Genomic DNA, 26,863 nt, shown 5'->3' on the forward strand with positions numbered 1-26,863 from the left:
CAAAAACCAAGACAAAACAAACTCAAACCATGACAGTAACAAGCAAACATTTTTTTTTACGCAACTGTAATTGTCACTTTAAAAGGTTATAATGAATAAATAATGAGTTAATTAACATTAAGGACTAGGTACATTTACTTTTCATTACAGATACATGTATAACTTGTATCTGGCCCTTTGAGGACAGCCACTATGCTGATGTGGCCCTCAGTGAAAATGAGTTTGACACCCCTGCTTTACATTAATAGACACAATAAGCACCTAAAATTGACCTCTGTTTTGATTGTTGTTTAGAATGTAGTTTGTGGTTTTTCTTTCATGTAACAAAAAAACCAATAAAAATTAAGTAAAAAAAAATAGAAAACATTCAATCTTACTTTTAAAATATTGTCATTTGCTGTGAAACACGGGGTAAAAGGGGAGAGGTTAGGGATAGGCGTCCACTCAGTCCGCCATCCCAGCCAGGCCTCCAGGTCCTATTGATATGGACTGCAACCATAGACATGTGCAACATGTAGTTCTAACATACAACAGCAGCGCCTCTGACTGGTGTTTTTTCAAAGGCTGATGTTATTTGCTCTTATTTACCTGCGACCAGCACAAAAAGTGATAGAAATTCATGTTGGTACATTCAACCAAGATACGCATTGGTAAAAGTTAAAGCCCCATTATCTGTCACTTAGGTGTGTGAAAATGTGTTCTCTGCATTTGATCTATCCCCTGAAGGAGCAGTGAACAGCGGAAACAGCCGGGCTCAGAAATCATTTGGTGGTTTAACCCTAACCTGTAATCCTAACCTTAACCCTTCCTCTAGGTCTGAGTGGCCAAGAAAGAAAATCAGCATTGCTGGTGCTTCATGGACAAACTGAAACTTGCTGAGTGCAGCTCTGTTGTCTTCATCATTCTAGTTGATAATGTGAATTATTGTTCTTTTCATGCAGAAAGTGATCAATATGAAAAGCAAAGATAAAACTCGAATGGCCATCCGTAAAATCTTAGAGTGGCTTGAAAGGGAGAGGTCAGAGCACATCCGTTTGTTCTGGAGGTGTGTCTTCAAGGAGATCATCTTAAGCCAGTACCCCATCCTTCGACAGATGCGCAACAGCCTCATGGATGGTAAGATGCTTTGAAAACACAACTTTTGATATTTTTTGTGCTTTGACAGTGGTTGTTAGAAACAAAAGGCAGAAAGGCAGAAACCTATTGTTGAATGGGATCAACATTGCTGCCTTTCTTCGCAGGATCTTTTCTTTTCGACGGACAATTGCCTCCAACTGTTGAAAAAGAGGAAAAAGGGAAAAAGAAAAATACGGAGACCAGCTCAGTGAAAAACAAGAAAATAAGCAAGAACACATGTGGTGATGAAGAGCAGCCTGGTACATCATCCCATATGACTCCATGTCAGAAGAAATCCAAGAAAGTAGCTGTTGGTTGGTCATTTCTGTGCATTAAGAACATTGTAATTACCTTACAAATTGTAGCTTAAAGTGTTAATATTTATGAAGAAGGCTAAAGAACCCTCTTCATCACAAACAAAGAGCCAGAAGTGTTGATTCAATATCTGTGGGAGTTTCCAGTATTTATTGTCAGTTCTTGAGTAATTCAACAATCTATATATTGTCATATTTTAAATGTGTATCAGCAGAATTTCCAAAATAAAATCTGAATCATATTTTCTTTCTACAGTTTCCCCAAAGAAGGGAGAGAAGATCTGGACCTCACCCAACGAACTGCCTGTGACCTGCGGAAACATGGAGGGAACACTCTTCCAAGAGATACTACCTCAAGGTTAAACATCATATCTTTTGTCTGAAGCATCAAAACCACATGTATTTGATCAGTGTTTTTCAACCGGTGTGCCGCATCACACTAGTGTGCTGTTAGAGATGGTCAGGTGTGCCGTGGGAAATTACTCATTAACTGATCTAAAAACATTTTCCATCGCCAGGATATTAGCTCTGTGTTCATCCAAACAGGCCCTGATAAAACACTGAGTACTAAGTACTTAAATTATTTTTTATCAGACACTGGTTTGTTTTCTGTCAAACGTACCGACATGTTTCGGCGGAATACCTTCCGCCTTCGTCAGGGTCGTCATCAGGTGGTAGTGTGTGACGTCTTTATAAACAGATGATTGGGACTGAGGCGGAGTCGCCTGTCAAACTTTGACAAGTGACTCCGCCCCTTGATTTTTTCTTTTTTTTCTTTTTAACTTGTCCTGTCCAACAGCTGGGCAGACAGATGAGAGCTGAGGGCCTCTTGTGTTGGACATATTTTACTCTAACAAGAGGGGTTATTAATCTTCAGACAAACCAAAGGTATGTCTGAATAAACCCCTTTTGTAATTGAGGCCAAACTTTATTAATTTCAATCATGTCTGAAAGTCTTTGGTGTTGGACCGTACGGAAAAGGAAAGAGGGGAAGAAGAGAGAGGGACGTTAGAGAGAGGGGGGGTAGGGGTGATAATAGGAGGGGAAGGGGGATAAGACCATGAAGCAGCATAAAGCAACAAGTTTACTGGTTGTTAATCATTATGGTAAGGTTCAAATGTAGAAAAAAAAAAAAGGGGGCGGAGCCTGTCCACACACACACTCAAATGTTATAAACACACCTGCTAGCTGCAAAAATGTCCACCTGTCGACATGTACACAAAACAGATAGTGTTCACACGCATACTTATGCCTTAAAACCAACTAGTGTGAAATATTTCAGTCATTCAGTCATGCAAACTGTTAGAAGGAGGGAGAGTGCCCAGCCATCCCCACCCCAAGACCCCCACCGCAGCAGCAGCGGCAGCCGGAATCCCCCCAACGCCACACGGGAACCGGCAGGGAACAACTGCCGCCCGGGCGACCAAGCCCACCACCCAGGCCAGGGCCAGCAGGGCCGCCGCAAGGCCCCCAGAGCCAGAGGCCAGGGACGCACGGAGGGAAAGAGAGCGCCGCCCCAGCCCAACCAGGAGAGCAGCCCCCCCGCCGCGCCGGGAGAGCCCAACGCAGGGCCCCACCGGAGAAGGATGCCCACAGCCCCAAACGAGCACCCCACCACCACCCAGGAGTTCCGGGCATCCCCTCGCCCCAACCCCCCAGGTACGAGCCAGGACCCCCCAAGGGAGACCCGCTCCGCACTCCAGTCAGCCATCCGCCCGGCCCACGGTTGGTCCAGGGAGGAGCGAGGCAGGGGCCCGCCGCCCCCGCCCAGGAGGGGGGAACCCCGGGGAAAAAAGAGGGCCCACAAGGGGTGTTGTAAATATGGCCCTACCAGGCTCGGCCACAGTTGGAAATTTGGCGGGGCCCAGCACTCAGGAGCAAGGACCAGAACCCACCCCCCAGGGACCAGACACCCCCGGCTCAAATGTAATGTGAACCCCCCCACCGCGCGGAGAGAGCACCGCCGGGCCCAGGAAGCCGGCACCCCGGGGACACGGCCGCCGCTGCAAAGGGGCCCGTACCCCCCACCAGGGAAGAGGCAGGGGACAGACGGACCCAGGTCCCACCTTCCTTGCAAAATGTGTGTGCGTGTATGTGTGTTTGAGAGGGTGTGTGTGTGCATGTGTGTGTGTTTATGTTGGGATGTATATATTGAGGGGGGAGGGGTGTGTGTACTAAGGGGGGTGCAGTTAAAATTGGCGGGTAGGGCACTAAGGGGACATCTCCTGATTACTCACAGTGACGTCCCCTCACCCTCCCCACCAAGGGGCCCTAAATGTCTAAGGTGCGGTTAAAATTGGCGGGTAGGGTGCTAGGAGGACATCCGCTGCTTGCTGGCAGTGATGTCCAAGCACCCCCCCTACCAAGGGCCCTACATGTCTAAGGTGCAAATAAAACCGAAAGAGGGGGGGCCCACTCCATACGGCAACCATAGGAGGGGGGCCACTGCCTAGTAAACCCCCCCCCAAGGCTCATCGCAGGCTAAGCCCCCCACCCCCTCACCCTATTATGAGGTTATATGAGGAAGGGGGTAAGTTGGGGACAGCTGATAGACTGTCCCCCGGTGGTCAAACAGCTGTCCCCCGCCCCCCCCCCCCCAGCAAGGGGGCCAGGCCCACCCAGCCCCGGGGCCCCACCCCCGGAGGCGCCGAAACCCCAGGCCCAGCACCACCACCCCCACACAGAGAGAGAGGAGTCAGAAAGCGCCGGCCCCCCCCGGAGCAAGCCCAGGCCCCCACCCCCAAACGCCGGCCCTAGAAGAGCTCTGGTCAGGCCTCGACGGGACCGAGGCAGCCAACCGGCCGGGGAAACCGCCGATGGCCTCAGCGGAGACCCCGACCCGTCAACCCCCCCTGCCCCGTACCAATAGTGCCCCCCCCCCTCCCCCAGAATGCCCCCCCACAGGACAGGGCCGACAAGACCCCCCACCCCACCCCCACCCCAGACCCCGCAGCCGAAGCGGATGACACCCAGAGCGACCGGGGGCCCCAAGAGGGTTGTCCCGTCCCGCCCCAGAGCCAGGGAAGGGCCGATCCCAGCCCCAGGTGTAGATGGGAAGCCCATCCAGCGCCGCTGGGCCCCCCCCCCCCCGAGCAGCGCCCCCCGCCAACCCCCCACAGCACAGGCAAAGGGACCACCCCCCCAAGCCAAGCCAGACCACCACCCCACCCCCCCACCACGCACCCCCACACCCAAGCCCAGAGGACCACGCAGCGCCCCAGCCCGCCCCACCCAGGCGCCGGACCCGACCCCCCGACCAACGGAGCCCCCACCACCCCCGGCCAGGCACCGGAGGCCCCGACCCCCACCCCGGCCCACGGCAGAAGGGCAAGGAGCAGCAGCCGTATTTTGCTGGAGGCTGTTGCTCCAGGGATAAGAGAGCAGGAAGGCCCCTCATCCCTGTTCATGGAAGTGTGGGCTCGCTTACGAAAGCTTACAATGTTAATAAACTGGAGGAAAAAACAACTACCAGGGTAAAATTTCAAATAATTTAGTTGAAAATTATTACTGAAAACTAACTTAACTTTTATTACATCTTTTAGAAAAAACAGCTGCAACCTCCAGTTTTTTCTGCCACACTTATCACAAAAATTCACTTGATATTGCAGAGGTACTGCGCATCAATACAGACTATAGAGTTTCTCCTTTTTTTATTTTTGGATGCTGGTTTGCCTTGGGATTTTTGTCAAGGATAAAGTGTGCCTTGGCTCAAAAAAGGTTGAAAACACTGCATCATGGGAATGGTTTGCTGGTGTTTTACAGCGATGAGGAAGGTGTTTGAACATCTGGATTTCTTACTTGTTTGTGTGCTTCTTAATCACACTTGTACATCTCAGATCATCAAAAAAATCCTAAAATAGAAAAAACACATGGAAACACAAAATGTTCTTGTTGCATTTCTGCGATGATGGCCGACATAAATAAAGAAAATTGGAAATTATTTGAGATGTAGAAATATGTTGGGCGGGACCACAAGCTGCCTGCTGTCCTCCATTCTGATGCATTGACTTGTAGATAAAATAGATTTATGTACATCAGGGGTCCTCAACTCAAATTTAAAGAGGACCAGTTAGGACCATTTGGAAAATATTTCCCCTGGCGCAGAACGTAGCCCAATATTAATCCTGCCAAATGGTCAAGTCTCCCCGACAGCTTCCAGCTGGTCTCCTATCCACTGCCCATACCTCGACATCCCTGGTCGCACGTCGCAGTGGATTTTATTACTGATCCGACTCGTAAAAGAGGTAACACCACCATCCTCTCATTAATTGATCGTTTTTCTAAGGCATGCCAGTTGATACCTATGCCTAAGCTGGCTACAGCTCTGGAAACGGCAGAACGACTCATAGTCCATGTGTTCTGGCATTATGGTCTCCCGGAGGACATTAGGGTCTCCCATGGTCTTCAGTTTACTTCACGAATGTGGCGTAAAATGTGCAAGGGTCTGGGCATCACTGTGAGTCTCACCTCTGGGTACAACCATCAGTCCAATGGACCAGTGGAGCGCCTGAAGTTGACATCAACTACAGTAGGTAGTTGATGTCAACAAAAGGCAGAAATGAACCCATTGTTGAAGGGGATCAACATTTCTGCTTTTCTTCACAGGATCTTTTCAATTCAACAAACTATTTCCTACAACTGTTGAAAAGGAGGAAAAAGGAAAAAAGATGAATAATGAGGCCAGCTCAGCGAAAAACAAGAAAAGAAGCAAGAACACATGTGGTGATAAAGAGCAGCCTGGTACATCATCCCAGATGACTCCATGTCAGAAGAAATTCAAGAAAACAGCTTTTGGTTAGTCATTTCTGTGTATTTTGAACATTGTAATTACCTTACAAATTGTAGCTTAAAGTGTTAATAATTACAAAGAAGGCTAAAGAATCCTTTTCATCACAAACAAAGAGCCAGATATGTTTATTCAAGATCTGTGGGTATTTCTTGTCAAAGCCCATCTCTTGAGTAATTCAGCAAGCTACATATTGTCATATTTTAAATGTGTATCAGCAGAATTTCCAACTTTAATAACAATCTGAATCATATTTTTTTCTCCAGCTTCCCCAAATAAAGGAGAGGAGATCTGGACCTTGCCCACCTTTAAGAACCAACTGCCTGTGCCCTGCAGAAATATGGAGGGAATACTCAACCAAGACATACTAGCTCAAGGTGAAACGTCATATCTTTTGTTTTAAGCATCAAAACTACATGCATCATGGGAATAGTTTGCTGGTGTTTTACAGTGATGAGGAAGGTGTTTGAACATCTGGATTTCTTACTTGTTTGTGTGCTACACAATCACACTTTTACGGAACCCGTGACCTGACCTGGGTAAAAAAAAATACTAACGAAATAGTAATTAATTCTCATGAAGTAGTTTTGACCTTTACACAACCCTTTTTTTCAACCGGAAATGAAATGAAATGAAATGCTGCCAGTTACATCTTAATTGTAAGTATGATAAATGGTCTAAAGTGATAATAAAATATATTTTGCCATTGAATTATTGTAGTTTCCATTGACTATAGCGAGGTGATCGCTACTCCAGGTTAGAGGTAAGATCGGGCCTAAAAAATCCAGCCCGACCCGACACAGGCCCGTGGGCATTAAAGCCGAACCCGGTCCGAACCCGACCAATTAACTTGATTTGCAGGCCCGAGCCCGAAGCAAACCCGAAATTTCAATTCATCCCATAGTATTTTTGCCAGAAAGAAATGCCAGATTTCTTAAGGTGAAAATAATCTACATATTTTTATGATCATGATAAATGCATTTGCACAACAAAATAACGCTGGAACACAGAATAAGAAGCCAGACAAAGACAGTGAAAGAGAGAGCTTGATGCGCACTCGCTTAATTACGCAGAGAAATTCTGCAGCCGCGGCGGTGAGTGTTTGCCTATTCAGTTCCCCTGTCTTAAGTTTATCCTTGACTTCTTGCTGCTCCATATCGGGGATACCTAAACAAAATAGATGCGGACTTGCGGAGGGAAGATTACATACACAACACGTGTGCAGAGCTGCGGGTGGCAGGCTCGCGTCCATGTTTATGAATGACTTATTACGTAAATTATTATTTCGTGGGAACGACAGACTGAACAAAACTGTGTTGTGTCGTCACGGTGTGTGAATGGAATAGAGCGCCAGGTGCAACAAGTAGACTAGAAGAGACACCATCAACACAAAATGTCTGATGTTTTCTGTGCTTTGAGAGTGGTTGTTAGAAACTAAAGGCAGAAATGAACCCATTGTTGAAGGGGATCAACATTTCTGCTTTTCTTCACAGGATCTTTTCAATTCAACAAATTATTTCCTACAACTGTTAAAAAGGAGGAAAAAGGGAAAAAGAAAAAAAAGGAGGCCAGCTCGGTGAAAAACAAGAAAATAAGCAAGAACACATGTGGTGATAAAGAGCAGCCTGGTACATCATCCCAGATGACTCCATGTCAGAAGAAATCCAAGAAAACAGCTTCTGGTTAGTAATTTCTATGCATTAAGAACATCAAAATTACCTTGCAAAGTGTGGGATAAAGTTTTAATAATTACAAAGAAAGTTTAAAGAACCCCCTTCAACACAAACAAAGAGCCAGAAGTGTTAATTCAAGATCTGTGGGAGTTTCCTGGTATTTATTGTCGGTTTATTTAGTAGTTCAACAAGCTACATATTGTCATATTTTAAATAATAAAAAATATTTTAAATGTGTATCAGCAGAATTTCCATCTTAATAAAAATCTGAATCATATTTTTTCTCCAGCTGTCCCAAAGAAAGAAGTTGAGATCTGGACCTTACCCACCTTTGAGAACCAAAAGCCTGTGACCTGTGGAAACATGGAGGGAACACTCAACCAACACATACCAGCTCAAGGTGAAACGTCATACCTCTTGTCTGAAACATCAAAACTCCATGCATCTTGGGAATGGTTCGCTGGTGTTTTATAGTGATAACTTATAATTGTTTTTAACCCAGAGCTGAAGCACAGGTAGGTTCTGCCCCAAAACAATAATCCTAAAAGCACCAAAAAGTCAATTTGTGAAAGGTTAACAGCAAAATGAAGGGACTGGAGTCGACGTAGTTCTAACATAAATGTGATACACATTTTGTGGCGTGACTTAAAATCTACTATGATTTTTAATTTTTTTAGATGTGTTTTTGGCGTTTTAAACATGTTCTTGTGGCATTTTTCTAATGATGGCCAACATACTGTATATAAAGAAAATTAGAAATAATTTGTGATGTAGAAAATACGTTGGGCAGTACCACAAGTTGCCTGCGGTTTTCTATTCTGATGCATCCACTTGTAGACAATAAGATTTGTGTACACTTCCCGGGAAGAATGTGCATTTAACCCTTGTGCTATCCTAGGCACTTTAACTTGGGAGTGGGGTCATCTGGACCCCACAAGACAGTGCACTGAACCTTTTTTCTTCAATGATTTGTGATATTCACTGGTTTCCATGGATTACATGAAATCCTCTTCCCCTTTATCCCCCTTTGTCATGGTAGGGATAACACGTTAATGTAAGGATCGGGTCATCTGGACCCCATAGAATAGCACAAGGGTTATACAAACGTTTGATGTTTTTCAGTCTATCAGGGTGGCATTTTAAAAGTAGAAAATCACTGCTTAAGATGTGGTACGGGTCTTCTTTATTCCCATTCAATTCAATTCAATTTTATTTGTAGCCCAAATTCACAACAACAGTCGTCTCGATGGGCTTTGTATAGGTAATTGAAAAAGTAAAACATAAAATCAAAAGGATCATGAATACAGAGAATTCAATAGGAAAATACTAAATTGAACTAACTAAACAAACTAAACTAAACTAAACTAAACAAAAGTTGACCACCATTATTGAGCATGCATTTGGGCCTGGCAGGCATACGCCACCACACGTTCCAGACCTTCCACCACCTGAGCTAACATAGCCCCAACTGAATAGTTAGACCCAGCAGTATTTTTTTTGAAGGGCAAAGAAAAATAAGGTAAGGTCACTCGCTACCTGTTCAGAGTCAAGTGCCTACTTCAGGTAGGTGAAGGATGCTTCACATTCGGCCGTCCACAAAGGGTATATTTTTACCCGACAGGTGATTCAATGGGATGGCATGATCTGAAAAGTTCTTCACAAATCGCCTGTAATTTGAGCATAAGCCCACAAAAGCTCTCGCCTCAGACGGTGTGCGGGGAATTGGCCAACTTTTCACTTTGTCGGTGTTTCGCGGGTCTGGCTGAAGCCCTTCTCTGGAAACAACATGACCTAAGAAAACCACATGATCTCTGGCAAAATGACTCTTTCTAGACTTCAGCTTCAACCCTGCATACCTAATTCTTGTTAAAGCCACTTCCTAGTGGCTGCTCTTTGTATTAATGGCAACAGGAACAAGAAAGGCAGACTGAACAAAACTGTGACGGGGTTGTTGCGTCGTTTGAATGGAATAGAGCGGCAGGTGCAACAAGTAGACTAGAAGAGACACCATCAACACACAACTTTTGATGTGTTCTGTGTTTTGACAGTTGTTAGAAACAAAAGGCACAAATGAACCCATTGTTGAAGGGGATCAGCATTTCTGCTTTTCTTCACAGGATCTTTTCAATTCAACAAACTATTTCCTACAACTGTTGAAAAGGAGGAAAAAGGGAAAAAGAAGAATAAGGAGGCCAGCTCAGTGAAAAACAAGAAAAGAAGCAAGAACACATGTGGTGATGAGGAGCAGCCTGGTACATCATCCCAGATGACTCCATGTCAGAAGAAATCCAAGACAATAGCTTTTGGTTAGTCATTTCTGTGCATTAAGAACATTGTAATTACCTTAAAAATTGTAGCATAAAGTGTTAATAATTACAAAGAAGGCTAAAGAATCCTCTTCATCACAAACAAAGAGCCAGATATGTTTATTCAAGATCTGTGGGTATTTCTTGCCAAAGTCCATTTCTTGAGTAATTCAGCAAGCTACATATTGTTGTCATATTTTAAATGTGTATCAGCAGAATTTCCAACTTTAATAACAATCCGAATCATATTTTTTTCTCCAGCTTCCCCAAATAAAGGAGAGGAGATCTGGACCTTGCCCACCTTTAAGAACCAACTGCCTGTGCCCTGCAGAAATATGGAGGGAATACTCAATCAAGACATACTAGCTCAAGGTGAAACGTCATATCTTTTGTCTTACCCATCAAAACTACATGCTAATATGTCATGGGAATAGTTTGCTGGTGTTTTACAGTGATGAGGAAGGTGTTTGAACATCTGGATTTCTTACTTGTTTGTGTGCTACACAATCACACTTTTACGGAACCCGTGACCTGACATGGGTAGAAAAAAATACTAATTCATTCTCATAAAGTAGTTCTGAACCTTACACAACCCTTTTTTCAACCGGAAATGAAAGGCATGCTAGTTACATCTTAATTGTAAGTATGATAAATGGTTTAAAGTAATAATGAAACATATTTTGCCATTAAACTCCAGGTGGCTGGCTGGACAACTGACAAACAGCCGCTATCTGCCGCTGGAGTGGCATAGCGAGCTCCAGCAGTAGAGCTCGTTTTCTTGTAATGTCGGCATCCGGGCAGCTGGCTGTCCGTCAGACAGGGAGCTGCTGTAGTATGGGGAAGCAGCCACCTCAGGCCTTCTAAGTCTTTTGATAGTTATCTTATTTTCATCGAGACGATAATAAAAGATCCCCTAGTTTGATTCTTGTTTCAATTTTTTCCCGCTCTTAAATTAATGTGGGTCTCAGAGACACGGAAGTAGAAACAGAAAGCGTTTTTTGGGGCAGGATGAAGTGCCTACCGGAATGTCAATGAACCTTGACATGGAGATGTGATTACTGATGCTTTTGTAGAGCTTTTTAAAATAAATTAATCCAATTTCTTTTTTTTTTACTTTTTATTTTAAGTTTTACACTTTTAAAATACGAACAAATAGAGATAAGTAACCACAATCAAGTAAAGAAATAAAATTAAATACTCAAAAAAATAAACAAAAACAAAAAAACGAAGTTGAACAAGCGGGGTACAACAAAAATTCCTTTTGAGCTTTAAGTTCTGAGCAGGAATCTATGTTGCTTCCATTTCCTTCATTGGAGTTCAAACATTTCATCTTTCAACCGTAAGTGAAATGCCATTTTTTTCCATAGAACAGATGTCCTCCATAATGTCTGTCCATTGATCCAGTCTCAGTGGTTCACTTTTAAGCACATTTCTTGTGATTGTTTTTTTGCAGGCCATAATCAAGACTTTAAACAGGTACTTGTCCTCTGTTTGTATCACTCCTGTTGGTAACAGACCTAGATGTAGTATCCGTGGGTCAGCGGGTATTTCATACCCTTGTATGTCCTTCATGGTTTTGATGAGGCTTTGCCAGAAGGGATCAATTTTACTGCATGTCCAAAAGATGTGTGAATGATTGGCGTTCGCCCTTCCACAGAGCCTTCAGCATTGTTGTGGAGTCCTCAGCTGTTTGCTCTTTAAGTGAGGACTGATAAAGAACCTCGTTATATTTTTCCTCCCGACTGAATACCAGTCATTCTCTGACAAGTTAACCTGCAATTCTGATTCCCACTTCTGTTTTAAATACAACCAGTCAAAACCATAACTTTTCAACAGCCATTTATACAGTTTGGAAACCATCTTTGTAGGCAGTTTCTTATAAGCCCCTGTCACCATTTCTATCACATCACTGCCTTCCTGTGAAATCGAGCTTTTTATTCTTCATTGTAAAATTGAAGTGGTCAGTGTTTTCCAGTTCAAACTCTTCTTTGAGCTTTTTGAACATTTTGAAAATGTTCCCATCTGTTAATGTACATATTGCAGTCAATCCTCTAACTCTCCATTTCTTAAATGTATTGTCTAGATGTCTGACTTTGAATCCAGGAGTGTGAAGGCCATATAAGTAATTTGTGGTTGTTACCTATTTTGTATTTATTGACCACCTCCCACCAAGTTTTAATTGCAAACTCCACTGTTGGGTTCTGTTCTGTATTTACTACATGCATTTTCTCCCCCAATCTTGCTTGTGGAGGGCAAGAGCCATAGTCATGCTCAATTTGTTTCCATTCAGAATAGAATGTTGAGCACCAATATATTATGCTTCTTAACTGGGCTGCCAGATAGTATTCTTGGAGACTTGGTAAAGCTAATCCCCCACTTTGCTTTTTCCAACTGAAGTTATTTCATTCTTACTCTAGGTTTTTTCCTATTCCAAATAAATCTAATTAATTGTTTGTTCTATTTAACAAATTGTTCATCCGGAATATGTACCGGTAATGCTAGAAATAAATACAACAGTCTGGGCAGCACATTCATTTTTACAACCTCTATTCTTGAGCTGAGATCCATTGTTTGGGTATTCCATTTTGTTAAGTCCCTTCTTATTGTATTGCTGATTCGTCTGTAATTAATCAATGTGTTTAGTTTTGTTGTCAAGTAAACTCCTAAGTATTTTATATTTTCTAAATACCATTACAGTTTAAATTTGTGTCTAAGTGGTTCACGTGGTTTGTAGTTTATGGCTAATGTTTAAGTCTTGGAGATATTTCATTTATATCCTGATTTCCCTCCATAATCTTTTAGGATGTCCAAAAGTTTCTACGTGCAATATTGCCACCTACTGGTCAGAGGAAATCTAAGAAAATAGCTTTTGGTTAGTCATTTCTGTGCATTAAGAACATTGAAATCACTTTGCAAAGTGTAGCATAAAGGGTTAATAATTACAAAGAAGGCTAAAGAACCCTCTTCATCACAAACAAAGAGCCAGAAATGTTTATTAAAGATCTGTGGGAGTTTCCTGACAACAGTATTTCTTGTCAAAGCCCATTTCTTTAGTAGTTTAACAAGCTACATATTGTCATATTTTAAATGTGTATCAGAAGAATTTTCAACCTAATAAAAATCTGAATCATAATTTTTTCTCCAGCTGTCCCAAAGAAAGAAGACAAGATCTGGACCTCACCCACCTTTAAGAACCAACTGCCTGTGACCTGCGGAAACATGGCGGGAATACTCTTTCCAAAAAAACTAGCTCAAGGTGAAACGTCAGATCTTTTTTCTAAAGCATCAAAACTACATGAATCATGGGAATAGTTTGCTGGTGTTTTACAGTGATGAGGGAGGTGTTTGAACATTTGGATTTCTTATTTGTATGTTTGCTTCTCAATCACACTTGTACGTTTCAGATCTTAAAGAAATTGCTAACATTAGAAAAAACACAAGTAAACATGTTGTCTTTTAAATTATCTTTTTTATAAAAAATATATTTTTATTTATTTTATATAAAATATTGAACCTTATTTAGCCCTTTTAGAAAATTGATTGGTTCCTCAATGGTAAGTAGAGAAGGGGGGGTGGTTAGCGCCTGCAGACCATACCTTGCTGCTTGCGGCTTTTATTTTAACTAGTTCTTGCTAATCTTACTCCAGTCAGCGGGTTCTCTTAGCAGCCGCTTTATGTCATGTGACGCGGCAAGATGGGCGAATGTTGTTAACAGAATCCAGTAGTTTTCCTAAATAAAACTCTTCTGAATCAGCTAATATAAAAGTTGAAAGAATCAAAGTTAGCATAGGGACTTTTTTCCCTGTCTGTGGCCCAGGGGCTGCTTGGTAAACAACAAGAGCATAATATATATATTAAAAAAAAAACGCTCCTCTCACCCTCTGCGGGTGGTTTCTCCTCCAAGCTCGGGTCCTCTACCAGAGGCCTGGGAGCTTGAGGGTCCTGCGCAGTTTCTTAGCTGTTCCTAGCACTGCGCTTTTCTGGACTGAGAGGTCTGAGGTCTTTCCAGATATCTGTTGTAGCCACTCCTCCAGCTTGGGGGTTACTGCCCCGAGTGCTCCAATTATCACAGGCACCACTGTAACCTTCCCTTCCCAGGCTTGCTCCAGTTCTTCTGAGTCCCTGGTATTTCTCCAGTTTCTCATGTTCCTTCTTCCTGATGTTCCCATCGCTTGGCACTGCCACATCCACCACAACGGCTTTCCTCTGTTCTTTATCCACCACTACAATGTCTGGTTGGTTCGCCATTACCATCCTATCAGTCTGGATCTGGAAGTCCCACAGGATCTTTGCCCTCTCATTCTCTACCACCTTCGGAGGTGTTTCCCATTTTGACCTTGGGGTTTCCAGTCCATATTCTGCACACATGTTCCTGCATATTATTCCAGCCACTTGATTGTGGCGCTCCATGAATGCTTTACCTGCCAGCATCTTACATCCTGCAGTTATGTGCTGGATTGCTTGAGGCGCCTCTTTACACAGCCTATACCTTGGGTCTTGTCTGGTGTGGTAGATCTGAGCCTCTATTGCTCTGGTGCTCAGGGCTTGTTCCTGAGCTGCCAGGATGAGTGCTTCAGTGCTGTCCTGTAGGCCTGCCCTTTTTAGCCATTGATAGGACTTCTTGATATCAGCCACTTCAGTCATGGTCCAATGGTACATCCCATGCAGGGGTTTGTCCTCCCATGAGGATCTGTCCTCCAGCACTGTATCCTCTGCTCTCCATTGCTTGAGACATTCCCTGAGCACACTGTCAGTTGGGGCCTTGAGCTTGATGTATTCAACCATCTTGTATGTTTCATCCTGGATAGTGGCTTCCACGCTCACTAGTCCTCAGCCTCCTTCCTTGTGGCTAGCATACAGTCTCAGGGTGCTGGATTTGGGATGGATCCCTCCATGCATGGTGAGGAGCTTTCATGTTTTAACATCCGTGGTCTGTATCGCCTCCTTTGGCCATCTTATTATTCCTGCAGGGTATCTCATAACTGGCAATGCGTAGCTGTTTATTGCCCGGGTCTTATTTTTGCCATTGAGCTGGCTTCTCAGGACTTGCCTGTTGCAGCTTTCCTTGTTGCCTGCTCCAGGTTGCCATTTATCTGTGGAATTCCAAGGTACTTGTAACTGTCCTCAATGTCTGCTATTGTTCCTTTTGGGAGTGAGATCCCTCCTGTGTGGACTACCTTACCTCTCTTTGTCACCATTTCTCGAGCCTGAATGACATCCCAATGTCAGTACTGTAGATTCTGGTGGTGTGGATCAGGGAGTCAATGTCACGCTCGCTCTTTGCATATAGCTTGATGTCATCCATGTAGAGGAGGTGACTGATGTTGGCCCCATTTCTGAGTCGGTATCCATAGCCAGTCTTGTTGATTATTTGGCTGAGGTGGTTCAGACCTATGCAGAACAGCAGTGAGGGCAGAGCATCACCTTCGTGTATCCCACATTTGATGGACACTTGTGCAAGTGGCTTCCCCTTTGGGTTCAAGGGTGGTTTTCTACAGCTTCATTGAGTTTCCTATGAAGGCTATGGAGTCCTGTTGATGTTGTACAGCTCCAAGCATTCAGTGATCCTCGTGTGTGGCATTGAGTCATAGGCTTTCTTGTAATCAATCCAGGCTGTGCACTGTGACTAGATGTGTGTATGAAGACAGAAAGAGAGAGATAGAGAGAGAGAGAGAGAGAGAGAGAGAGTTATGACATGACTGTCGAATGTGAACGGGAATATTGAGGAGGAATGAATCTGCAGGGGGGCTTGGGCAACAAGAAGTGCCTCCGTTTTGCTGCTGTATAGCTTTAGGAAATTGCTGTACATCAATGTAATTATCTCCTCAAGGCATGCGGCGAGATGGGATGGAGCTGCAGTGAGTTTGGAGCGGTTTTATGTAGATCTGTGTGTCATCCGCATTACAATGGAAGGACAACCCATGTTTATTGATGACACATCCAAGGGGAAGCATATAAATAGTGAAGAGAATAGGGCCGAGGACTGACCCCCATGGAACACCACATGTCACAGGAAGCTGTCTGGACCTGCATCTTGCCATAGGCACCTATTTTCTGAACCACTGCAGCACATCTGCTGACAGTCCTACAGAGTTTTTTAAGGCGATGCCGAAGGACGGTGTTGTCCACAGTATCAAAAGCTGCTGTTAGGTCCAGAAGAACAAGGATAGATGGTAAACCTGAATCAGCTGCCATCAGATCATTCGTCACCCTAAGCAGAGCAGTTTCCGTGCTATGAGCTGATCAAAAACCTGACTGGAACTTTTCAAAATGTTTTTTTTGCTTTAGATGGTTTTGCAGCTGTGAAGTGACTATCTTCTCCAGTACCTTTAATAGAAAAGGGAGGTTGGAAATAGGCCTGTAATTGGCGAGCACATCTGCGTCCAGCGAGGGCTTCTTAAGAGTGGACGGATGACAGCAGTTTTTAAGGAGGGTGGGATGTAGCCAGTTTGTAGTGAGATATTTACAAGCTCGGTGATAATTAGGCTCACAGTACGCAAAACAGACTTGGCAAGAGCTGTCTGGAGGGGATCCAAAGTTCAAGTGGATGAATACGTTCCTCACAGAGTTTTTTCAATCTGGGTTTTTGAAACCACTGTGAAAGATAGTAAGGGTGGCGAGCTTTCAGACAATGAGTCTGGGACAGAGAAAAACAGGGAGACAGGGTCCAGCATGGAGGAGCGGATGTTAATAACCTTGGATCTAAAAAAGGTGTGTGTGGGAGCCTCCACATACTGCTGGAGATCAAGACAGTCTAGCGGGCTCAGAAATTTTGTTGCATAACGACTGGAGGGGTTATCAACATGAATATTTACATCACCACCAATAACAATGCTTGTTGACATGGAGCAGAATGATGTAAGTAGATCATGTATGTCAGGCAGAAATAATGAATTTGGTTTGGGGAGCCGATATGTAAGAAGCAGTATAATGGAATATGGAGGTTTGCATTTAAAGGCTATACATTCCATGGAAGAAAAGTCAGGCAGTGGTAGTGGAGAAAATTTTAGATCAGCCTGATGAATGGCGGCTAAGCCACCCCCATGTCCAGAACTGCGGGCTTTCTCCATGTAGCTGTAACCTTGGGGGCAGGCTTCATTTAGCACTGAGAGGTCCCATGTTCTGTGCCAAGTTTCAACTAGGCACATAAGGTCCAGTTTCTTATCCAAAATAGGATCATGGATGAGGAGGGTTTTATTTGAAAGGGATTGTGCATAAAAAATTCCATTTTGGCAAGAGACAGATCTGATGGGTGATGCCGCTGTAGACTCCTTAGCACAGTGTGGTCTATTCCATGTTTTCTTTTTACGCCCAGAGCTTCTCGTAGAGGGAGGGGACGGATGGCTGCTACATAGTGCAGGTGCACCAGTGTTCTGATGAAGTGAGGCCAGGGACCAAATTGAGGGTATTTTGCGGCATCATGCTGGAGATAAACAAACTTTTTCCGGGAGCTTCTATGGACATATGTATGGCTGTCCTTCGTGTGTCGAAGTTGACTGTTTGACAAGTTTGAGGATTAAAAATGACAGGCTCTCATGTGGGCTGCTAGTCCAGCACGGGATCTGCAGAAGCGATCACATGTCAAGCATTTGAAATCGGTTGAAGTTGCTACGGAGTGACGCCGGTAATGTGCCTGTTGGTATTCACGTTGGCGTTGGTCCTCAATGGTTATAATGGCTTCCTTTAAAGTTGCACGCCATTTGGATTTTTGTATGGCTTCTTCTTCCCAGTTGTAGTGTGGGATGCCTGCTCTCTTCATGTGTCGCTTTAGCACATCTTTATAGCGTAGTTTCTGTCCACCGCGGCTCCTTTTTCCTTGAGAAAGTTCTGAGTATAATACTGCTTTGGGTAATCTATTGTTGGGCATCCGACACACGTGCCCTGCCCATCGAAGTTGTGCAGATGTTATTAGGGCATCAACGCTAACTGTGTTGGCACGTCTCAAAACCTCAACATCTGGGATACGATCTTGCCACTTGATGTTGAGAATGAAGCGAAGGTGGCGAAGCTGAAGTCGTGTTAGAGCCTTGATATGTCTGCGGTAGAGTGTGGTGCACTCAATGGAGTATAGCAAACAGGGGATGACTGCGGCTGCATATACCTTCACTTTGGTACTAGTACTGATGTCATGGCAACTCCACAGTCTCTTTTGTAGTGCACCATAGGCCTTAGTGGCAGAAAGTATTCTCCGTTCCACTTCCAGATCAGCTGAGTTTGAGTTAGTTAAGGTACTGCCCAGGTAAGAAAAACTCTCTGTTGACTTCAGTGGTTCATCATGGATCATAATCCATGATATATCGACATATCGAGGTTGTCGCAGAAGTCCAAGCTGTCTCACATTGGAAATGGCAGGTGTAGGTAACCGCCAGTTTAGAGACAATAGCTGGGAAACAGAATAGAAGCGCCCATTGTATTAATTTTACGTCAATTTGGATCTGACTCCGGGTCCACATGACCCAGCGTCTGTGTTGGGATCCGGACCGCGGCCTGTTTCCTGCTGATGAACGTCTTCATTTTCTTTGTCACAGCTGGTATCTGGCTCCAAACTGTACAACCGAAGAGCTCCAATATTTTATTACCACATATGTTGGGGGTGTGACGGGCTGTTAGCTAGCAGGAGAGCGTGTAAACGGAGAGCTCAGCAACAAGGAAGGAAGGGGGGGGGGGTTCTTCATACTAACAGTTCTACCCACAACTCGGAGGCAAATTTCTAATGAACTACTGTTGCTCTACAGAAACTATGTCCTAGAAAATGGCAACATCATGATTAAAAGGCCACTGGGAACACTTTTAAAATACATCAAAAAGAAGATTGATTGGAGTGGGACCTACAAAGCTTTTCTGAGGATAAATGTACATTAATGTCTTCACATTGCTGTAAAGATTTGTTGCAATTGATGTTAACAATTGATTAACAAGTAGGTTGATTTAAGGACTATTCCTTTTTCAGAAAAGGTGATGTAAACCACAATAATAAATATACCTGTTTTTAAAACCTAAATTTCCTGTTTCTTGAAATCTGCTTTGAGTATTTAAAAGATTTTGTCAAGCCGAGTTCTATCGTACATCTGTAATTTTCCCTGCAATTTACGTTTTATTCAAATGTTTCAGGTGAAAAATGCATCCAAGTAATGGATCAATGGTTTACTCCCCTTGAGTTTCAAGAGTTTGCAGGAAAGGAGAAGTCCAAGAACTGGAAATTAAGCATTAAGTATGAGGACATCACCCTTGGAAAGCTGATTCAGGTACATCTTTTCTACACTCCCCCCCCAACATTTACTTGAAAGTTGCTTTTCATTCAAACTTGATTTCTTGCAATTCTTTACAGGAGGGGCACTTGAAATCTGGCACATTCAAGAAAAGAAGTAAAAGGGTAAATAAAACAGAATAGAAGAAAGATGAATTACCACAACGATAAAAAACGTATTTAGTTCTCAGCCAATCATTATCTTTCTGTCTAGCAGTTTAAGAAGTAGCTCTTTATTTTAAAAGCAATTTTTATGTCAAGATACAAATCAGAAACTGCTTTAAATGTCCAAAGTGCAATAAAACATAAATTAACAATATTATTGACAATACTATGGATTCTTTTTTAACATTCTGCCTCTCACAGTTGAAGTTTATCTTTAATGATTATTACGGATCACTGCCATCTTTTCAAGTGGATTAACTTAAGGAATTAGTTTTTTGCTTCACTGTAGTAGTTTTTTTTTACTTTGCAGGCAAAAGTTTTGTCTCCCCACTCGTTGCTGTGCAAATGCAGCAAATGCAAGGTGGAGCTTAAAAACAAAGTGAGTGGCTCACAATGAGTGTTTTTTTCATTGTGTTCTGTTTTACATTCCAGAGAAGTAGCTTGTATATAGAAATAAATGTATTCATATTGTTGACCTGTCATGTGGTTATTTATTTATTTCTTTTTTAAATCTTGGCAGGATACCGGTAATCAGAAAAATTATGACGAGTGTTACATCTGTAAAGATGTGGGAGATCTGGTCAAGTGTGATGACTGTCCCAAATATTTCCACCAGAATTGTCACCTTCCTCATATAGAAGAAGCAATGATGAGGTGAGCTTGGCTGAAACAGAACCTGATCAAAGATTTATTTTAATATACAAACAATAGAAATCTCAATACAGACAAGACCACCTTAACGCCCCATTTATATTTAGAAATCTGGAGGAATTTAACGAATTTAACAATTATGTAAATCATGTTCACCACCAAATTGATTTTCAAATTAATACATTTAAAGTGTATATTTGTGTAGTATTTTATGCAAAAGTCTATTTTTCCTAGAGTATATAGTTTGTGAATTATAAACAAATGTGTAAAACTAGCATCACAGAGAGACCTTCACTTTCTTTAAAAGTTTTCCAGTTCTCTGCAACTGTTCCCCTAATTGTATTTATAATTCTATTCTTTCCCATAAGTTTGAAATGATAACCTTTGAATTGAGAAAGGTTTAATCTAGGACACGACCATCGCACAATGAGATGGGATTAGGATCACAGATTTTCAGTTGTCCTCCTGCTGATGAATCTTTACTGTGTAAATGAAAATGTTGTTCTTGATTTTTAAATCCAAACACAAGATAGGTTTAAGTCCTGCAATCAAAGGTTTCCAGTTGGTCCTGCAGAACTTTTGAGGGACATTAGACTTTTAGATCTGGTTGATAATAGTGTTTCACAAGGTGAAAAATAAAGTGTCTAGTTTATACAAAAAGTGTCTGTACAGTCCATCTAAGGGCTTTCGTCTTTATTGAATTGTTTGTTTTATGAACATCCATTTGGCATCATTCTAGAATGATAAATCTTTGTCCAGAAAACTCTCCAAAAAACCCGTTTTTTCATGTTGACATGACATATAGGAACCTTTAGGTTTCTGCCTGAGAGCCACAGCTTTGAGCTTTTATAGTCACACTACTTTAAGGAGGCCTAGCACAAGTGGTCCATGATCAAGTTGACTTCTCTGACAGTCGGGAGTTAGGGTTATCTCATTCAGCAATTTTCTGTTTTCTGAAAAAAAAAACTGTCTCTTCAAAGCGGCAGGAATTCATTTAAAATTGTTCTTTGGTTGTGGGTGGGACCATTGACAAGCCCACCCCCTCTTCCAAACACCCATCTGTTTACGCGGCCTCCCTCTAGCTTATGGCCCCACACTCCCCCAACCAACACATTACCGGCTCAGCAAAAATAAGCGACGCGTTGCAATTTCTGGAAGGCACACTCGGCAGTGTTTTACAGGTAACTCATAGGGCGGTTCAGTTAATTAACTCACCTGCTCAGCGTCCTATTTAAGCCAGGTGCGCAGTTGTTTATTCTCTTTCTTACCTTCAGCGCTCATTCGTCGCCCCTCCCTCCTCCCCGGCTTCCACCTGTGGGCTCCGTCAAGGGGGTTTTTGTTGCCTGAAAGTTTTATGGAAAATTATACTATGGAATTGAACGGAGCCTTATGCCAAAACGAAAGATGTGAATGCCAACTTAAAGAATGTGAATATTAAGTATTCGGAAATAAATATTTCTTACTGCAAGAGTAGTCTGACAGAAATGACAAGCAATATTTGAGCTGTCCAGCTGTACAGTTTTGAGCCAGATGTCAGCTCAGACGAGGAAAACAAAGACGTGCATGGATCTATTTGTCTGCAAGTGGATGCCTCAGAATAGAGTGGAGCAGGGAGCCTATGGCCCACCAGAGTATTTTTAACGTCATAAATACAATCTTTTTCCAACAACGTTTTTTGTCTGTTCCTGATTCAAAACTTCAATAAAGAAATACTCAGAAATGCAATTTTAGAGTACATTTTTTATATTTGTTGAGGAAAATGTCACAAAAACATGTTAAAAACACAATTTGATGTCTTTGTGTGTGGGCAGTGACAACACACCGTGGATGTGCACCTTCTGCATTTTCGAAATCATACAAAACAGCCGCTACAATCACAAGCAGAAGAGAGAAGTTGTCTTGTCCCGTCAGGTGTCTCAACACATGGTGGTTAGTACCAGGTTGTTTTTTTTGTGCTGGTTTTCTTTATGGATCTCTGCTCTCATTTATCTCTCATCTTGTTCCCAGGAATGCCAGTATCTGCTCTTGTTCCTCAGAAACACAGACCCAGAGCTTAACGTATGTGTTACATTTTGTAGCTTTGCTGAAAAATTGTAGTTAACTGTTATTAAAAATCAGAAGCATAAATCTAACATGCATTTGACTGTATGTTTGCAGTTGGAAAACTACAGATGTTTTGTTGAGACTCTAACGTGGGTCGACAAAATTGCTGACAAACTTCAGGAGAATCAATACAAGACTGTCGGCCAGTTTGAATCAGACGTCCAGCTCATCTTGGCCAACTGTGTTTTTTACAACCGGGTATGTGGACATAAATATGAGAGTTTTTTTAAGATATGCATTTAGAAAAGAGCGCTTTAAAAACTGTACTAACTGGTAAAATAACAGGCTTCTCTTCTGTTACAGGATAATGCAGAATTCCTGGAAATTGGCAAGAGATTGAAAGAGACATTTGACAAAGAATTCAAGAAAGCCTTTAACATTGTTGACTAGATTGTTGTGTGCTCTGCATTTTTAACCCTTGTGCTATCTGAGATGACCCCACCCCTTACATTGACGTGTTCTTCCTACCATGACAAAGGTGGATAAAGGTGGAGAGATTTTGAGTAATCCATGGACACCAGTGAAGATCACAAATCATTGAAGAAAAAAGGTTCAGCGCACTGTCTAGTGGGTCTAGGTGACCCAACTCCCAATGTTAAAGTGCCTAGGATAGCACAAGGGTTACGGTCGCCATTACTGATTGGTCAGGACCAAAATCCACAATTATGGTCATACTAAGAATGCCCCAAAAAAGTGGCGTTTTTATTTGATTTGCTTTCTCACTTAAGCAGATTAAACAACCTCTCACAGTTAGAACATCTGCTTGCTTGGAGGCACTATTGACTTGAAAGTTGACCATGTTCTCTGACTATTGACAATAAGTTTATCTTGTGCCCTTAAAATCCTTTATTTTTCTCAAAATTAATCCGATGCATTTTATGGATGAACTCCAGTAGAGTTTACTGACCTCAAGCCAAATTTTAGTGGTACAATTTTACCTCGCTATGTTGTGTTTTACCTTTGCAGACTTACTGTTAAGCAGATTCTTTTCTGTGCATTTTTGCATGCTTTTTTTCTTTTTTTAACAGTGCATTGTGTTCTGTGTCCTTATTGGCTGTTGACCTTGTCAATTAATCTCCTCCATGCCCTGATTCCTGTACAGAATAGGTTCAGATTCCACATTTGCACAAATCCTCGATCGTCAGCAGATTTTTGTTTTCATTCTATGATATTGGACTAAGTTTTCTATGTAGATTTGAATTTTGAGGTTTTAAACAAGAGAGCAAAGTGTAAAAAAGGCATGTGTGTGTCTGAGAAAGGTGTATAAAGTTTGTGATTTTACTGCCTTAAAACATCTGTAATCGTACTTGGTGGATTTCTCCTGTGGTGGGTTTTTAATTAAACATAAACCTTGTTATAAATGAGGGAACTCTGTACTCTATTAGTAAAATTTAGTAAAACTTTGGTTACCTACAAAGCTGCACCGCTTGATGGCTAGTCTGAGCATTATGGGTATCGTAGTCAATTGACTAGACAGTTTTGTTTTACTTAATGTCCCTCTTGAAGTGTGGCCTGCTTTATTATCCAAAATATGGCATGCTCTAAACTACTTTTTTAATTTTTATTTTGAATGATGCTTGTATTTTATTCATTTTTATTGTTTTAATTTTCTTTTTGGCCATCAATTCCTATTTTTTTATGCAAACTGATCGGTAACAGGTTCACTCTGAAGGGAAATTCAAATAGATATTTACACACATGCCAAAAGAAGCGGACATCTAGGAAACCAAACAAAAAAACAAAAGTTTTAGTACTTTTACTTTGGGATAAAAACATTGAAGAATTGACTTAAAATGTAGGACCCCAAAGCAAAATTCCTTCCTCCACAACCCCCACTACTGGCTTGTAGACTAATGCTATCAAAATACATAAAAACATTGCATTACAAATACTTTGTTTGAACTGGTAGGACAATTGAAAAAATGAACTTTTAATTATTAAACTTGATAAATATCAAGTGTAAACTAACAATCAAAACATCAGTTGATCTATAATGAGATTACAATCCAGCACTTGCTGCTTTACACATCTCAGATTTTGTGGTGACTGGAACAGTGCTGGCTTGAACCAAGACCTGTTGGAAAATCTGTGTTATAACTTCAACTGATTATCTAGGACAATGAATTAAAAATAAATTGTTAAAGGACTTGTTGATTTACTGTCTGTAAAAATGCCATATTTTCCTTTTACTTGTTTCTTTGCTGCTTCTAAACAAATAGCAGATGTAACTGTGTGACACCCTGGTGGTTTGTTATGCTGTCCCAAAACTGTATCTGTGCGATATTGCCTTTGCCTGTCATTTTTGTCTCTGTTGTTGGTAACATGGCAACTGTATAAACTTTTTTACAAAGCAATCTGCAGTGAGGTATGCTTTATACCTACAGTACAGTGCCTTGCAAAAGTATTCACGCCCTTGGATGTTTGTCCCTTTTGTTGCTTTCATAAATCACTCATGGTCAATAGAATTTGTCTTCCTTCACAAAAATGTACTATAAAATACCTTCAATGTCAATGTGAAAACAGATTTCTACAAAGTAATGTCAATCAAACAATATTAAATGAAATATGTTTGCATAATTATTAACCCTCTTTTAAATTTAATGATCTAATTCAATAGAAGTCCATCCAATTAGTGCCAATAGGACCGGTTAGTAAAATGAAGATCACCTGAGTGGTGTGGGTGTGTCCCAAGTAACTGTTATAAAACAGCAGTCAATGAAGGGTTCAGATACTGTTGGAGTGTTATTCCTAGTTACCATTTCACCATGAAGACAGAGGAGCACTAAGCAATTGAGAGAAAGGGTTGTTGAAAGGTACAAGTCAGCGAATGGATCCAAAAAAACCTTCCAAGGCATTAAACATCCCCCAGAGTTCAGTGAAATCAATCATCAAGAAATGGAAGGAATATGGAACATGTGTGAATCTGCCTAGATCAGGCCGCCCTCAAAAACTGAGTGACAGTGGAAGTAGACTTGTGAGAGAAGCCACCAAGACCCCTTTGGCTACTTTAAAGGAGTTTTAAGCTTCAGCTGCTGAGACTGTGCATGTAGCAACTGTTGTGCGGGTTATTCACCTGTCAAAACTTTATGGGAGCGTGGCAATGAGAAAGCCACTGTTGAAGAAAATACATATTAGAGCTCGACTAGAGTTTGCCAAAAGGCATGTGGAAGACTCCATGATCGTGTGGAAGAAGATTCTTTGGTCTAATTAGACCAAATTTGAGCTTTTAGGCCATCAGACAAGACGATGTTTGGCGGAAACCAACCACTATACATCATCAAAAATACACCATCCCAACTGTGAAGCATGGTGGTGGCAGCATCATGCTGTGGGGATGTTTCTCAGCAGCAGGCCCCAGAAGGCTGGTAAAGATAAAGGGCAGAATGAATTCTGCAAAATACACTGAAATCTTGGAGGACAATCTTTTTCGGTCTGTATTACGTCCACAAACATACAGGTCTAGTGCTGGAGGGAACTTAAAATAAAACACACTGAATGAATTTTAAGGTTTTTATTGAATAAAAGGAGGATGAGAGGTAAGGACCAAGGTTAGGCCAAAGGGATGAAATAAATAGGACAAAACACAGCCTAGCGATCATGTTCTAAAACAAAGAAGATAACAAAAGTCTCACTGACTTAATTACAAAAAGGGAATGAAAACATACAAGAGGTGGCACCAATCAACTTAACTATCTGCATATCGAAAGAGAAGCTACATGGGTACCCTGTCTTACCTGTCCACAAACCTCCCACACTCTCCAGCATAAAGAGATATAAGCCTTTACATGAGTTGTGATCAAGAAAGAGCTCGCTTTCCAAATGATCGACAAGAGCTTATATGCAGGTCTGGTGGCTGACTCTGGGGCCTGATTGCACAGCTCGTCCGGCTTTCAAGGTGTCTTTACTCAGCGCAGGAAGCACATAAAGAGAAGGAAAGACAGTGAATGATCCCTGCATGAAACAGTCTGCAAGAGAACTACGACTTAGGAGATTTATTTTCCAGCAAGACAATGATCCAAAGCATACGACAAAAGCTACACAGGAATGGTTTACAAAAGACCAGGTAAATGTTCTGGAGTGGCTGAGTCAAAGCCCAGATCTAAATCCCATAGAGAATTTGTGACCGGGCTTGAAAAGGGCTGTTCATGCCCGGTATCCATGCCACCTGACAGAACTTAAGCAGTTTTGCAAAGACGACAGGAGATAATTCAGTGTTTAAATGTAGACTGATTGACATTGAATGTTTTTTATAGTAAATTTTTGGATGAGGAAAGAAAAATTTTATTGACCATGACTGATTTATGACAGCAAAAAAAAGGACAAGCATCCAAGGGGATGAATACTTTTGCAAGGCACTTCAATTCTGCTCCTTTCCAATCATGAAAATCTTCAATATTCTAAAACAAACATGTAAACATATTGGATAATCAATAATTTTCATGAAAGGAACACATTTTTGAAATGAATGAACTGTGTGACACCCTGGTGGTTTTCTAATTTGT

At 42.0% G+C, this 26,863-nt stretch overlaps 1 protein-coding gene across 1 annotated transcript in view; it reads left to right on the forward strand.

The window, feature by feature from the left end:
• Positions 1–24,715, forward strand: part of LOC101163904 (uncharacterized) — a 39,181-nt gene extending 14,466 nt beyond the window's left edge. The window contains exons 2-19 of the mRNA XM_011478446.4: positions 942–1,116; positions 1,242–1,430; positions 1,687–1,788; positions 6,036–6,224; positions 6,483–6,593; positions 7,710–7,898; positions 8,179–8,289; positions 10,007–10,195; positions 10,457–10,567; positions 13,341–13,451; positions 19,307–19,440; positions 19,524–19,568; positions 19,918–19,986; positions 20,128–20,261; positions 22,070–22,187; positions 22,266–22,316; positions 22,416–22,559; positions 22,665–24,715. Of these exons, the coding sequence (XP_011476748.1) occupies positions 942–1,116; positions 1,242–1,430; positions 1,687–1,788; positions 6,036–6,224; positions 6,483–6,593; positions 7,710–7,898; positions 8,179–8,289; positions 10,007–10,195; positions 10,457–10,567; positions 13,341–13,451; positions 19,307–19,440; positions 19,524–19,568; positions 19,918–19,986; positions 20,128–20,261; positions 22,070–22,187; positions 22,266–22,316; positions 22,416–22,559; positions 22,665–22,751 (2,259 nt within the window). The 3' untranslated portion in view covers positions 22,752–24,715. The remainder of the gene's footprint in view (positions 1–941; positions 1,117–1,241; positions 1,431–1,686; positions 1,789–6,035; positions 6,225–6,482; positions 6,594–7,709; positions 7,899–8,178; positions 8,290–10,006; positions 10,196–10,456; positions 10,568–13,340; positions 13,452–19,306; positions 19,441–19,523; positions 19,569–19,917; positions 19,987–20,127; positions 20,262–22,069; positions 22,188–22,265; positions 22,317–22,415; positions 22,560–22,664) is intronic.
• Positions 24,716–26,863: the final 2,148 nt, after the last annotated feature.

The sequence above is a fragment of the Oryzias latipes genome, chromosome 8, assembly GCF_053564925.1.
Source record: "Oryzias latipes strain Hd-rR chromosome 8, Olatipes_Hd-rR_3.1".
In the NCBI taxonomy this organism is placed as follows: Eukaryota; Metazoa; Chordata; class Actinopteri; order Beloniformes; family Adrianichthyidae; genus Oryzias; species Oryzias latipes.